The 16,828-nt window shown below is 28.5% G+C and overlaps 1 protein-coding gene across 1 annotated transcript; it reads left to right on the top strand.

Moving 5' to 3' along the window:
- The first annotated feature begins 1,901 nt into the window (after nt 1–1,901).
- LOC112719860 (root phototropism protein 2) lies at nt 1,902–4,486 on the top strand. Its single transcript, XM_025770582.3, has 4 exons — nt 1,902–2,245; nt 2,406–2,475; nt 2,653–3,735; nt 3,819–4,486. The coding sequence occupies exons 1-4, from the start codon at nt 2,193–2,195 to the stop codon at nt 4,293–4,295; spliced, it is 1,683 nt and encodes a 560-aa protein (XP_025626367.1). The 5' UTR covers nt 1,902–2,192; the 3' UTR covers nt 4,296–4,486.
- Nucleotides 4,487–16,828: the final 12,342 nt, after the last annotated feature.

Raw genomic sequence — 16,828 nt, forward strand, 5'->3', positions numbered from 1 at the left:
TAAGTAGTAACTTAAAACAGTTAAAGGGGGGGGGGGGGAGTGGACGTCAAAATTATTATGAATATATATTGGTGAATCATGAATGTAGACAAAATTTATATTTATTTATAATTTTTTTTATATATATTGAATAGTATTGGATATGGTGGGGTTGATATTTAATGAAAATGTAGGTGGTTGCCAATCATATGCAAGCGTTTGAATTATCAGAAAGAAAAGAAAAATGAAAGATCTGAAAACCGAATAATAAGATAAATAAAACTTTTCAATTTTAATATTTCATTATAGAATAAAGGTAACGCCCGAGTATATACTACGTAGCGCACAATATTCTGCATAGTGAAAATTAAATTCCAGTGGAGCCGATGGGAACTTATTGTCTGCACTATTGCAAGCATATTAAACAGTAGGACAACTATGCATGTGGAAAATGTCTTCCAATTACAATACTACCTTGAAAAGGAAATGCTCCAACTAAAATAAATCGGATAATATAAAAACAATTATCCCATGAACAATGTTAAAAGATGAACACAATTTATTGTTTTTGACTAATAATTAATTAATCATATTTAAAAGTATTGAGTAAAAGTATAACGTTAAATTATTAGACTAAAAATGTTGAAATGTTAGCCAAAATTAAAATACTGACCAATATACATTAAACTTGTTAGTCTTCAAACTTTTTTCTTATCCTATTTAACAAGAACTGATATTCTCAATTAAATATTCTTTTGAATTTTTTTAATTATATATATACACTTCTGTGAAATCTATATTAGAATCTATTTTATCAACTTATAGCAAAAAAGTATTTTTAATTGACAAAATTCACTTCCCATTATATGTTCTTTTATCAAAATACTATTACTAGAGTTAAAGAAAAACGTTGTAAATAGATACTAACATTCAACAAGTTCACACTAAGTCACTAAGTAAATTAAAAAAAAAAAATGTAGTTACACTGAGAGAGATCATAGTAACATTAAGTTTTTATTTTTCTTTTTTAAATTGTTTAATACATAACACATGTTATTGGAGTTGAAAATAAAGGTTGTAACTAGATCAATTATTCAACATCCAAAAACATCCATGTGACTAAAATTTAGTTTGATAAATTTTTCAGAGAGACAAATTACAATTGGCAAATTAAAAAGTCACATGCTTATACTTTTAGTTTGGAAAAATTATGATAAGTACTTTTGAAAGTATATATGAAGATACTTTTTAAACTTAACTTGTATTTCTCAAAGTTAGAAATCTAATATACCTTTACATATTAATAAATATCTATATTTATTCTTCCTTTCTACACATATGTATATTAAATAAGTCATGTTAAATATTAAAATTAATTTACTAAGTGCAATAATTTTTGTAACTTGTACTTATTGAAAATTACTTTTTTTTTATTTACCAAACATATCGATTACAACTTTTTCAAAACTATTCTCTAAAAACCAACTTTAGTAAATTATTTTTTAAAAAATTAAAATTTTATCAAAACAGACCTAATTTAAATTCACTTTTAAGGCCATATAATAACCTTAAGAATTCTTTCATTAAAAGTCTTGAATATATTAAATAAGTGAAATATATATATATATATATATATATATATATTTTTTTTTTCTTATTCTTAAAATATATGAGTTTTCCGTATATATAATAATAATTTATTTGAACAAATCAAAATGAGAAATGTTAGGGGTCAGCAACTTTTGTGATTTGTACTCATCAAATAACTATCAATAATGGTTTTAATGGTGTGAGATTGGTGTGAGATTTCATCCAATAACTCACTTTTCTTTGCTAGTTATATACTGGCCAGAATTTAACAAACTTGCTAGTCTCCTAGACTTTTCCAATCAAAATATATACAACTAGTTGCGCTGAAAAGCAGCTCAAATATTTCTCTAACTTATCATTATTATCATCACATATTTGGAACAATGCACAATACCACAAACTCAGAATATAGTCCAGCTAGCTAGCCCCGCCCCTATGAAGATAAAATTAAATCATAATTAAAAGCATGAAAGCTACAAGCTTCAAAATCTCCTTATATTATAACAGCCCAGCCTCTCACCACATATGTAATCCATTATAATGATATGCATCCTTCAATATCCTAACTTAGCTATTTTCAACCACACACAGAGAAATAAATAAAGCACAGCTCATCATTCATCATGGCTGCTCCCAATAGAACACTCTCCCTTGCCATGGAGAGAACCAGCCAATGGTATTTCGCCACTACCTCTGATCTATATCCATTTTCCATGCAACCAAATTCTAATTAACTCTCTAAACTCTATGATTATTCCACTTATTATTTGATCATGTATTATGTCTATATTTTCCTAACTATACTATATACGTTGCATTATTATCTTAATTTTCAGGGTTTTCTCTCAAGAACTTCCATCAGATCTTATAGTTCAAGTTGGAGAAGCAAGTTTCCCTCTCCACAAGGTACCAAAACTACTGCATAGAGCTACTGTATAAGAGCATGAATGTAATCTATGATTTTTATTTTGTTAACTTTCTCACCGTATAAGAGCATGAATCGTAATCTATGCATGCATGCACCCAATTTTGCACGTGACCAATAATCTTTTCTTTTTTTTTTTTTTGTTCATGTATGTGCAGTTTATGCTAGTGGCAAAGAGCAACTACATCAGAAAACTGATAAAGGAATCAGAAGAGATTGAAGAAAATGAACTCACCAGGATCGACCTTTCGGGCATTCCGGGAGGTAGTGGAACCTTTGAGAAGGCAGCGAAGTTCTGTTACGGCGTTAAGTTCGATATAACGGCTCAAAACGTCGCCGCTTTGCGCTGTGCCGCGGAGTTCCTCCAGATGACGGAAGGGAACAACCTCGCCGGAAAAACTGAGGACTATCTCTCTCATGTTGCGTTCTTCACACTCACCGGCGCCATCACGGTACTGAGATCGTGCCGGAACCTCCTCCCTCTCGCCGACGAACTAAATATCGTGAAACGCTGCGTGGAGGCCGTCAGCGCCAAGGCTTGCAGCGAGGCAAATTTTCCGAGCAGGTCACCGGCGAACTGGTGGACGGAGGATCTTGCCGTTCTCGACGTAGATTTCTTCGGAAAAGTCATCGCCGCCATGAAGAATCGCGGCGCCAAACCGAAAACCCTAGCAGCAGCGTTAATCGCTTACGCAGAGCGATCTCTCTCCACCGACAGAATCCGTCTTTTGAATCCTAGTGATTCCGATTCTGATCACCGAACAAATCCGCGGAAGCTTCTGGAATCGGTGGTAGATCTCTTCCCCTCTGATAAAACCGCTTTTCCGGCTAGCTTCGTCTGCTGCCTCCTCCGCTGCGCGATCTACCTCAGAGCATCTAACTACTGCAGGAGCGAACTGGAGAAGCGGATCGCGGCGGTTCTAGAACTCGCAACGGTGGACGACATCCTCGTTCTGTCGTTCGCCTACGACGGCGACAGGCTCTCAGATCTCGAGACCGTACGGAGGATCGTGTCGGCGTTCATAGAGAACGAAAAGCATGCAGCGGTTATCTCTGCCGCCGACGATAACTGCTCCGTCGCGCTGCGCCGCGTGACCAAAACCGTCGACGCTTACCTCGCCGAGATTGCTTCGTTCAATGATCTCACAATCTCGAAGTTCAACGCCATCGCAACTCTAATTCCCAAATTTGCACGCGAGATCGACGACGATCTCTACCGCGCCGTAGATATCTACCTCAAGGTACATTAAATCACAAAACTACACCGTTTAACTCTTCTGCTACTTATTTATTTATTTATTTATTTATTTTCCTTTTTCTGTAGGCGCACTCGAAGCTTGATGAGATAGAGAGGGAGAAGTTGTGTAGTGTGATGGATCCGTTGAAGCTATCATACGAGGCGCGTGTGCACGCGTCGCAGAACAAGCGTTTACCGGTGCAGATGGTGCTTCACGCTCTTTACTACGACCAACTGAGACTGAGGAGTGAGGAAGAAGAGGAACACCGTGCGGCGGCGGCGGCAGCTGCAGCGGCGGATGTGTCGTTGGTAAAGGAGAATGAGGAGCTGAGGACGGAGCTGATGAGGATGAAGATGTACGTTACGGATCTGGAGAAGAACGTTCTGGAAACGACGTCTTCGTCGTCGTCAACGATGAAGAAGAAGGCCACGTTTTTGTCCTCTGTTTCTAGGAGGCTGGGAAAGATGAACCCGTTTAGAAATGGGTCAAAAGATACGACCCAATTAGATGATGGGCCTGTGGATTTCAATCGGCCCAGAAGGAGAAGGTTCTCTGTTTCCTAAATTGTTTTGCTCTTGTATTATAATATGTACTTGACCCAAAAGACAAAAAAGAAAAAAGAGTACCATTGTAAAAGTTTGTTGAAAGAACAATGCTAAGGAACCAAAAGGGTATTAGCCAAAAATCAGCCAAATATTTTTGGGTGAATTCAAAATCTCTACGAGTTAATATATATGGATGTTTTTTCTGCTAAGTATCATAATGTTTCTTTTTCATACTAAATGGATGTTCTTTTATATATTTTTCGAATTTTTTTGTATTGCAAATGTGAATGTCTCTATTTCTTTAAAAATTATATATATTTTTTTAAATTTTATAGATATTTAATTATTTTTGTTAAAATATAACTAGATTTTTTTGTTAAGTATTAAGATGTTTTTTTTCATATTAAATGAATGTTTTTTTTATATTTTTGTAATTGTGTAGTTTGGAGTCTCTTTAATCCTCATTCAAACCATATCCAAGAGGGCCAGCATATAAATAATGATTCGGGTGTGGGTAGGGCATCAAGCCATTTGTAGGAGCTGCCAGCCATGAAACTGAATTTTGATGGAAGTAACTCATTGTTGTAGGACCTTGGAACATTGGAAATTGCATATTCTGGTTTGACATGAGTGGAATGATATTTTGAGACTGAGAACACACATTAATGGTGGAAAAATCATTTTCAAAATTGTGGCCAGTTTCCACAGCAAGATTCTCCAATTTATCACTTCCTGTGCAATTCAAGGACCGACTATACAGTGAACATGACCTTGCCAAACCCTCACCATTTGCAAAGGAGAGCCTCCAGTCATGCATATTCCAAGCTCTTCAGAAGCAACTTATGTAGATCTACAAGAACCTTTAGCTTCTACTTTAAAATCATTGTTACACGTTTCATCTGCACTTAATCTCTTTGAATTACAATCCTCATAATAACGATCACCAGTGTTGCCAGATGTCGGTGATAGAAGAGGAGTAAGTTGTGGTGGAGAGGTGGAGAGGGTCTAACGGTAAGAGAGAGGTCTGTGTGTGTGATTGTTGGAAGTGGGTAGGTTAATGTGAGAGAGAAGATGAAGGTTTTTATAGGTTTTAATTAGGTTTACTTAATCAAATTTAAATTTTTAAAATTTTAAATTTAAAAAATTTAAAATTAATTATTAATATAAATTAATGTGATTTTATTTAGTTTTTGGCCGATAACCTTTTGATTCCGTATACTTTTCCTTGTTGAAATTGTTGAGGTGATGCATCATGGATATATGTTTTATGTAGGAGAATGTGGTGGAGTTAGGGGTGCACAGACCCGGCCCAGCCCGAAGGCCCGGCCCGGTCCCGAACACTTTAGGGACTAATTTGGTGTGATTTCATCGGGTTTAGGGTCGGGTACGGGTCTCAAAAATAGACCCGATTATTATTTCGGGTCGGGTCCGGGCCATAGCTCGGGTCACCCGAAGTCGGCCGGTGGCCCGGTCATCATACATAATTAATATTTTGTGTTATTAGTGATAGATCATGACTATTCTTATGTGGAATTTAAGTATTGTAAACCTTAATATTTTGTGTTATTAGTCATTATAAGACTATAAGTTAATGTTTTATGTTTAGAATGCATAAGACTTTAGACTGATACATAAGATTGTGTTATTTGTATTGATTTAAATATTTGGTATTATTAGACAATATTAGTATTGATTGTGGTTATGCTTTAATTTTAAAGAAGGGTTGGTTCTTGTTATATTTTTCTAAGTGAATTTTACCATGTTAACTAATGGTTGGAGTCTTGGAAATTTGGATATTTTTACATGCTAGCTTACAAGAAGGTATCAATGTAATGTAATGTTAACGGCCCGGTTTTCACCTGATTTTCACCCGGTATAATTGTGGCCCGAAAGTGTATTGGTTTCATCGGGTTTAGGGCCGGATTCGGGTCTAATAAATAGACCCGTTGTATATTTCGAGCCGGATCTAAGTCACATCAAACTCGGTTTCACCCGGTCCATGTGCACCCTAAGTGGAGTTATGAATCGTTCCAATTTCTGAATTAGGGTGGCAGTGGTTTTCCTTTTGCTGGTCTAGTTTCCAAAAATTAGGATCTTAGGATAATGCTCTATCGGATAATATAATGAAATATTGAAATTAATACCAAATTAAAAGTATTAGTAAAAGCATTAATTAAGTGCCCATTAGGAATTTTACAACAATTATGCTAGGATTTAATGGAGTAATTTTCACCAATCAAGTACAATGTTGTGCTACCGTTGAAACAATTGTCAATTGGTCATTGAGCACTATGATGCTTAAACTTTCAATGCAGGTAAGTTAATAGTAACCTTTTTGGTGGCAATTGTATAATTAAGAGGAGGTAGTCCTATCATGGTGCTCTACCTAATTATTGCAACCCTCACTATTAGGGGAGTGAGTTAGTGGATATTATTATTACTATTATGATCTAATGGCAAAGTAGTTGTTTTTTACAAACTAGTGCTTGATTGATTATAGCTATAGAGGAAGGGAAGAAAAGAATGATATGAAATTGTAGGTTTATGAAACATTTGCTTGTGAAGAAAGCTAGTACAATAGAAATGTAGTAGTGATGCCCAACATTTTCTATTAACCCAAGACACAGAGAGAATTTTAATTTCCTACATTCAACGATGAGTAGGTGGAAGTCTCGGTTCCTGTGATTTGTTCCACAAGGCAGCTTTTGGTTTATGTATCTCTTGAGACAAAGACACAGAAATATAGATATTAAAGACATGAACATAAATTATTAGTGTTTATATACTGTATTTGGTAAATATTGAACAAGACACAATAAAATTAGAAAAAGTCCATATTATCTTTATAAAAAAAATATCAGTCACCATTGTTATCACTATCATCTACCATTTCCACCACTTCAGATTCATCATCACACACAATTCACCATAAATCAATCAACAAAAATTTTACAAGAATCAACAAAAAATTTTATTTTTCAACAGAAAAATAAAAGAGAGGAGAAGGTAACTGAAGAGCAAACTGTGAAAAGAGAACCAAGATAGAGGAAGAGGCGGCAATGGCAAACTCGAAGAGGAAGATGGAGAGGCGGCCATGGACATCGCGAAGAGGGAAGAGAGGCGACAACCACAAATCTGGACGAAGAAGGAGACTTAGCGGCGACGGCGGATCTGAACGAAGGAGGAGACGAGTGGCGGCGCGCAGATCTAGACAGAGGAGGAGACACAGCGCTCGAATTTGGAGGAAGTAGGAGACGCAGTGGCGGTGGCACGCGGATCTGGGTGAAAGCGGAGACGCGGCAGCGGCGGTGGATCTGGACGAGGGATCTGGACGGGGAGATGCAACGCTGACAGCGAATCTGGATGAGGGGATGCGACGGCGGAAGGAAAGAAGGAGGAGGGAGGAAGGAGAACAGGGGATGAAGAAGAAGAAAAAGAAGATAAATGAGTAAAAAATTGTGTCTAATTGACTGTGTCTGTGTTTCATTATTTTAAAAGTACACTGAATATATGTATTTTGTGTATACTTGTATACTAATGTGTCCATCAAAGATTTGTGTTTTAACAAACAAACATAAAACATATTCTAGCGTGTCCATGTCTTTGTGTCTGTGTCTTTGAAACCAAACGCTAACCAAAAGAACAGGTGTATATAAAATATATATATATATTGCACTATGTTCTTTTCTTGTATCACACCATTATTGATCCATATTAAAAGAAAATAATATTACATGACTAATAAAATTTATTATTTTTTGTTAATACTAAATCATAATTTTTAATAGTATAAAAATAAAATATTTATTAAAATTTAAAAGTGTTGACTAATATTACTAAAAAATATTGGTCTTTAATATTTTTATTTAAAAATATATATATTTTTGTATAATTAGGTGATAATATCTTCGTATTATTTGATTATTCTATTAATTGATATTTTGTTTACATGTTTAATTTACATAGTACAATTAAACTAAATTCTAAATGAAGCAGGGACAGATTTATGTGTAGAGGTGTGAGGGCAATTGTTCCATTAAACTTTTAAAAGATTAATAATAAGTATATATATGTGTAGAGAATTACTTCTATTACAATAATTTATTTGCCCCACACTTCAAAAAAAAAGTTATGTGTAAGAAATATTTATATTATTAGATATTAATATAACAATAAAAATTATTGTATTATATAAATTCAAAACAAATATTAATAATAATCAATAATAATCTAATGATTTAATTGCCTAAAGTTAAGTTTAACTTTTTAAATATAAATGAGATTATTAATATTTATTATATACTTTGTTTAATTTAATTTTGTTTATACATACATATAATATTGTTTTCGTTAAAAAAAAATTATTATAATATTATAAAATATCAACTTTACAATTAAATATCAAAAAAATTATTTGATATTTGTTTAATAGAAAAAAATATATTATTTTATCTATATCTACATATAAAGATAATTGTGATTGTTTAATTTAAATTTTTATTTTTTTTCACAATTTTTTTGTCTCTCTCGCATAATTTTAGAAAAAATTCAGACATCAAAATAAAAAATAGTCAAAATTCTAAATTAGTTCATTCGAGTTATATTTCGTATAGATTTTTTAGCTATTAAGTTATAATTTTTTTGTATCATATAAAAGATAATCAATATAAATATAATTTGACGGATATTAAATGCTTCACTAAGCATAAATATTAATAATAAATGTATTACTCATGCAATATTACCGAAATATTAATGAAAAAAATATTTTTAAATTAAATTACTATACTTTTAAATGTATTAATTATATTTATTTATTAAAAATTTAATTAGTTAATATACTCCAAAATTTAAATATCTAAATATATTAATATTAATATTAATATATATTTTTTATTATTTTATTATATTATTTTTTCCTACTTTTAAAATTTTCTGAATCCGTTGCTGAAATCAAATTCATATGAATAAGTTGATTTAGTTATAAAAGATAAAGACAAGGTCATGTGCGTAAATAGTGGAAAAGTCAACAAATCAAGAATTTTTTTTAGGAAAAACAATACAAAGAAGTAATAACATAAATAAAATGAAATAGAATAAAATAAAAAATAATAATATGATTTAAATTTTGGTCTTTCATTCTCATTTTTTTTTCATATAATTTTGTAAAAACAATTTTAAACTAGTAATTATAAAAAATCAAATATAGTTCATTCAAATTATATTCTTTACTAACTTTTTTACTATTATATTATAATTTTTTTTTTTGTTAACATAATCAATAAAATTGTGGTAGCATAGCTTGACGAGCACGAAGTATCCAACAATGCGCTAGTAGTAATCCTGTATTAAAAAAAACTACTTTATTTAATCTCATTCTTTTAAAATTACTTTCTCCATTTATTAACTTTCAAAATGGTAATTAACTATGGTACTCTCTTGTTATTTTTATTAAATAATATTCTCTCCACTCTGATATATCTAATACCAATAATAACAGTATCCTAATAAATAATGATTGTACCTTACTAATTTCTTTATTAAGAAACGTTGCTCAGTTTTGAATCATAAATTCCCACTTGATCTTGCTCACTATAATTAAAGTGGCCATGCATCAGCATTATCGCGTATATATGTCATTATTTAGTGATCCAATTATTCGAATCTAAATCACATCAATCTTATTGAGGGTTAGGTAATCTCAATTCTAACCAATTAAGAGGACAAACACACTTAGCTTGGCATTTATTATCTAGGTTTTTAAGCATTTAGTCAAAAGTTCGGATCTTGCTAATGTAATTGCATGAACACGATGATTAGTAGCAAATGTCTTTAACTAACTTGATTATAATGGTTAGTTCACTCGTCTGCTTAAATAAAATTAAAGTTTAAATTTTGTCTTGTATATATATATAGTAATTTATTAGTCAACGATAAATTTTTAAATAAAATTTTAATCTACAACGAATTAGTCATTAATCTGTCGAATTAGAAGATATCATGTGCAACAAAAGAAAACAAATGCCTTTAAAAAAAGAAAAGAAAAAAAAAATTAGTGCCAAAGAATTTAATTTGACAGCCATAGAAATTATTACAAGAAATTTTTAAAATAATAATTAATTTTAGTAACCAACCAAATTAATTAATTACTAATATTCAATAACTAAATCAGTTTTGCTATTTTAGAATTTTTGTAGTTGATGCCTTGAATAAGAAGACAAAAAAAATGTAATTTCAATGCTAAGCTTGTTGTTTAGTTATATATTGTAATTGTACATCTTATCTATAAATGATATATGTAGTGTCATCTTATAACAATTACAAAATATAATAAAGTAGTTAGGTTGGTGGTAGGACTCACATATCATTTTTATTTATTTTTTTTGTACAATATATATTTAATATAATTCAATTATTAAGAGAAGTACAAGATTGGTCCCTGGGTTACTATGGACAAAAATGAGGGAATGGGGATTTAATTGTTTTATAGAAGGAATTGCAAGTTAGCAAAGGGCTGGAAGATTCTTTAATTTGTTGCTGTCTAAGGACAACGAATAATCCATGCACTACATTCAGTGTCCTCCATGCATGTGTTAGTGTTACCACTACTACCTCTGATGTATGAATCAACAATTCTTGATTGAATTCTTGTATTCTCATATCAGATATATTTTAAATATGATACATATTTTATGTTTATCTAAATTATATATCGTCTGTATTTAATCGTATCTTAATAAAATATAATTTTTTAAAAATATATTTAAATATATTTAAATATTATTACGTATTAATATGTTTAACTTATTTTTAATATTATTTTTAAAATAAATTTAAAAATAATATATATTATTATTTATTAAAATAAAAAATTATTTTATAAATATTTTATATATTAAAAATATAAAAAATTTTAAAATTAATTTATATTTTAATATCAATAAAATATCAAAATATTATTATAATTTATCTAAAAATTATTTTAATTTATAGTTTAAATATATGTCGTGTTTTTGGGTAATATAAAATATTAAAATTTGTATGTCTACGTATTTTTTGTTGTGTCGTATCTTGTATTATCTGAGCATCATAGTCTCTAATTTATCTTTTTTTATGTGTTTTTATCTTAATTAGATACAATAATATTTTATAAGAAATTTATTAGGAACTCCAAAAATATTAATGTGCAAGTAATTTTAGTTATTGGTTTTTATTATACAATATTATACATAATTGACATTAACGATTAAAATTATTAAAACACTAATATTTATGAAGCATTTTTATTAAACAACTATATGAATTTATAACTATATGATCATTTTATCTTTTGAATTAATTTTGAAAATCGAGTTAGCTAGGTTTACTTATTTCTAAAATTTTTGAACAAATTAAAATCAAAAAAAGAAATATTGATTACTTTTTTATGCCATTTGTATCAAATAATGAGCATGTTTAATTACTTGTAATCTCTGAATGGAACCCACCTGTGATTAAAAAAAACCTCAACAAAGAATATTTAACATTTTTAAATTATTTAAATACATCCAAAATTATTTAAAATCTAGGTAAATTATTTAATATTTTTAAATGATTTTATTTATGCATTTAAAAAGTGACATTTATTTAAAAATTATAAAATATTTAGCAACATTTATTGAGTCATGAAAATCATATTCTGACTGAACTTAATACTAAGGAAGTTTTTATTATATTTTTAAATAATAATGTTTGAATTCTTTCTCTTTATTTAGTTACATGAATAGTATGTTTGCATCAATAAGAACATAATTTTTTTAAGTTTATTATTCTATTGGTCTTTATATTTTTACTAAAATTTTAACTAGGTCTTTATACTTTTATTATTAGGTTATTATTTCATATAAAATTCTATGGAGTTATAGATCAATACTATTTGCTAACGACAAAAAAAATTCTATTAATTTGATTATGGGTAAATTTAGGTGGTATTATGGTATAGTAGTTTTAATTTTGTCTCCAGTAATTAAATCAATTGAGGATATATAGTGGTGTTATTTTCAAAATACAAACTAGAAATATTTTTTTCCTCAGTCAAAGACACAAGTTAATATTGAAAAGTAAATGGGAAGTTATATATTAAGAAAATGGAGGGCCATATTTTAATTTTCTGTAGATAATGATCTCATCTTTTATTGATTATTACTTTTCATTCTTATTTGATTCTATATATTCTAATTTGCTTGCATGCGTGTGAGAGAGAAAAGGCAAAGAGAGAGGAAATAAAGACCCTACAATACGTAATGCATATGCATTCATTTTACCTAAAATATTGTCCTTCTTTCCTTTTTTTTTTTTAAATAAAACTTACAACATTTTATTCTCATCCTAATACATTTGATCTCCATTGAAATATTATTGTAACTAAAAAATAATTTTCTTTTCTTTTAAAAAATATAGTCTCATGGTATATATTCTTTCAACTCTTCATATAGTAAGAATTTAAACTTCTTGCCAATGAGTAATAGTTCAAATGGCATAGTCTCCTCATATTCATCTAAGAGGTTGCGGGTTTGAGTCTCTTATCTTTAGAAAAAAAAAAAATAAACTTCTTTTACACATTTAAAGCAGAGACTTCTAACATTTTTTTTTCAATGTATAAAATTTTGAAATTTAAATTTTTTATCAATGAACACAAACACCGCGCAACAAAGTTTTTGAAACTACTCCTTAGTTGGTTTTTTTTAATATATAACTTAAATTTTTAGAGAAAATTTTTTATAATATAATATCAAATTTTTTATAATAAAAAAATTAGAGTTCAATCTCTATTTACTCATCTAGAAAAAAAATAAATATGTAAACATTTACTACATATATTTTTTTATTAGATTAAACTTTAAAAAGATTGTTAAAATTAAATGACACTTTTTCAAGACTGTGTATTTTGAATTCTTCTCTATAATCATCACTCTGAGAAAATTTGGATCACAAACTAAAGAAAACGAAACGGGTGGTATCCCTAATATTATTAGGGATATGTGCCCTACAATTTATTGTAATAATGTACCCTTTTTGCTAAAGTTGAGACATCATGATTTTTAGGGTTGATGAAGCATCACATTCACTAGATTATTTCTGTTGAATCTAATGATAAAAAAATAAAAATATTTATCTTTATTTTTATAGTAACCGAAACAAATTTAAAAGTTCTTGATAGATAAAACTATTAAAATTAAATATCACAACAAATCAGATGTAGAAATAGATTATTTTTTGTACTATTTTTTAAAGAAAAAAATAAAGAATAGAATTAATAGGACAGAAATAAATTTTTTCAACTAATTATCCAATAGTAACAAGTGAATGTAAAAGCTAAAATTTTTAACTTCACGTAAACATACACATACGTTTAAGATGTAAAATTATTTTTACGTTCAGAATAAAAAAATATTTAAATATAAAATGAAAATATTTAATGTACTTAAACGTATTTTTCTTATTCTCAACGCTAAACTAAACACGTCTAGTGTGTGTTTAGATTATGGTTGGTCAAATTGGAGCTTGAATAAAAATAATTTTATAGAATTGATTTTAGATAGAAGTAAGTTTGTGTCAACATGATTTATGTTTGGCATTTTTTTACCAAAATTAATTTTGATAAAATAAATATTGTTTGGATAATATTAGTTAAAATTACTTTTAGACAGATAATTACTTAAAAGGACATGACATTAAATTATAATATTATTTTTTTATACATGTTTAATTTTTTTTATACTTTTTTCTTATATGTTTTTTATATAGTATATTTTTAATACTCTTAGTACTCTTTTTTAGTATATTATAATTTTTAACTATTATTATTATTTATGATTAATTTTTTATTTAATTTATTTTACTTAATAGGATCAATAAATTCTATTATAAAAAGATAATAATAAATATAATACACAAAAATTATAACTATAAAAATATATAATGTCAAATAAAAAAATTAATAAAAAATATAAATAATAAATAATAAAAAAGAGTTCATAATGAGAGAAATAATAAGAATTTTATAATAAATAATGCAATAACATGTATAAAGGATAAAGTTGGTAAAATAAAAATAAATATTGAAGGTATTGGCTAAAAGCACGTTAGTGCAACGGAGAAGCTTGAAATGGTTGCTTTTTGTAAACGTGATTTTATGAACAAAATCACTTCTGCGTTTGTAGAGAAAAAATTTAGCCAAACAAAAAAGTGAAACTTTCAATAAGCCCTAAAGTACTTTTTTCCTTCAAATGTGGTTACCAAACACACCCTAGGTAGTGTCATAGTTCACTTCATTCAAGGTTTAATTTTATTTAAAATTACCGCAAAATTATGGTTGCAAACTTGCAATGCATATTCCATCATCATTGTTGCTTAACATTCATATACTTAATTAGCTAGAATTTCTCTTTGCTTCTGTGTGGTTTCCATAGTTTACCCTTCAACCTTTATACCAAAATTATTTAATTTGTTTATATTACTTTTTTAAAATTCCTTTCTCTAAATAAAAAAATACATATAATAATGGGGTTATTTTGTTAGCACATCATATCATAGATTTTTTTTTTAATTTAAATAGTTGGTTACCTGATTCATGGATTATTATTTGTCTCCTAGTTCTATCTTCGTTTCAATAATTTATAACATTATTGAGTTTTCAAATTTCTATGCCCCCCATTTGTGTAATTATTATTTTTTAAATATATCTCTAAGTTAGAATTTGTTTGAGAAGTTTCTATTTTATGAAAAGAAGAAGAGGTAGAGAAGAAGTGGTTGGAAATTTGAAAAGTCACAGTGGTTAGATTTGTTAATTTTCATGTACTATATCATGTAAAAAAAATTTTACATACGCAATTTATCGTATATTATTACATTAATAAAATTAATTAACTTTTAAATTTATTATCTAAAAAATTATTTAAACACATAAATCTAATTAGATGACTTTGTAAATTATTTATACTGTCAGTATTTTAAATTAAAGTTAAATTTATATTTTTTATTAAAAATTTTCATATAACTTATTTTTTTTATATTAGTTTACAAGATTTAATTATCACTTATTTTTCTCTCTCTCTACATATTCTGTTAATATCACATGTTGCATGTGCTAATATATCCTCTCTGACTATGAGATTTGATCCTCTTGTTTTTTTTTTTTTTTAATGTTACTATATGTCATTTTCTTTTGCATGTTATAATATTTGACAAATGAACAACATATGATATATTGATATACACACTTAAAAAAGAAGGATTTGGTATGAGGTACTAACTTGTTCCATGTTTTAAATTAATCTGTTGACTTGGTTTTTTGGAATGAAAACTGGATCCAATGTTTATTATGACAAGTCTCTTTTAATTTATAATTATTCTACTGTTTAGTTTTCTTTACTTAGCGTTTATTTTGAGGTATTGAGATAGAGACTAAAAGACTGAAACTCAATATTATATTTGTTGATTTAGAGACTGGTATTAAATTTTTGTCTCTATCCCTAAAATTTCAGTATTTCAGTAGGGGACATAGGAGACTGAAATTTTTAGAGACAGAGACTGAAACTTTAATAACATTTTATACCTAAAATACTCTCATTTCAATTAATTAATTCTAATTTTACCCTTTGTACAAATTAAATTAGAGCTTCATTCTTATTTCAATTTCCGTCTCCCATTTTGCACCAAATAGAATACTGAAATTTATTTCAATCTCTATCTCTGAGTCTCTGTCTCTCAGTTTCAATTTTTCAGCTCTGTCTCTCTACCAAATGCTACCTTAAAGTTTTCAATAATAAATATTTTGATGCTACCAACAATACTGCATTATTAGTAACTTAAAAATTTATTTTTAATCAAAGTTTTTTCTTATAAACCCTTAAAATTAACAAATATTCGAGAGGACTATACTACTAAATTTTGGCTTACAGTTGACCAATACATTAAATCTTTTAACAAATAAATAATTATATTTTATAGGTTTAATTATTTTGTTGGTCACTATAATTTTATGAAATTTTTAATTAGGTTCTTATACTTTTTTCTTTTTAATTGGGTCCGTGCACCAATTTTTTTTTCAATTAGGTCTAATTGGCTTAATTTTATAGGGACCAAACTAAAAAAAAAATTGGTACAGGGACCCAAATAAAAAAAAGTGTAGAGACCCAATTAACAAAAAAAATTGGTGCAAAGACTCAATTTAAAGGAAAAAAAGTATAGGGACCTAATTAAAAATTTCGCAAAACTATAGGGACCAACAGAGTAAATAAACCTATTTTATATCCATTCTATGAACAGTAACTACATATGTTGAAAAAAAAAAAAACTGTTGACTGCCTAATAAAATTCAATTAAAATAAAATAAAATATTTTTTAAATGACTAATATTTAGGAAAAACAAAATTTCTTTAGATGAACTATATATTTGACTGGACAGCAGTAAATAATACGGAGCAAAAATATTTTACTAAAATAACAAACAGGGACGGACCCAAGGTATATAGGAGGGGGGCACTTGCCCCCACTAAAATAAAAAAAAT

Source organism: Arachis hypogaea, chromosome 11, assembly GCF_003086295.3.
Source record: "Arachis hypogaea cultivar Tifrunner chromosome 11, arahy.Tifrunner.gnm2.J5K5, whole genome shotgun sequence".
Classification (NCBI taxonomy): domain Eukaryota; kingdom Viridiplantae; phylum Streptophyta; class Magnoliopsida; order Fabales; family Fabaceae; genus Arachis; species Arachis hypogaea.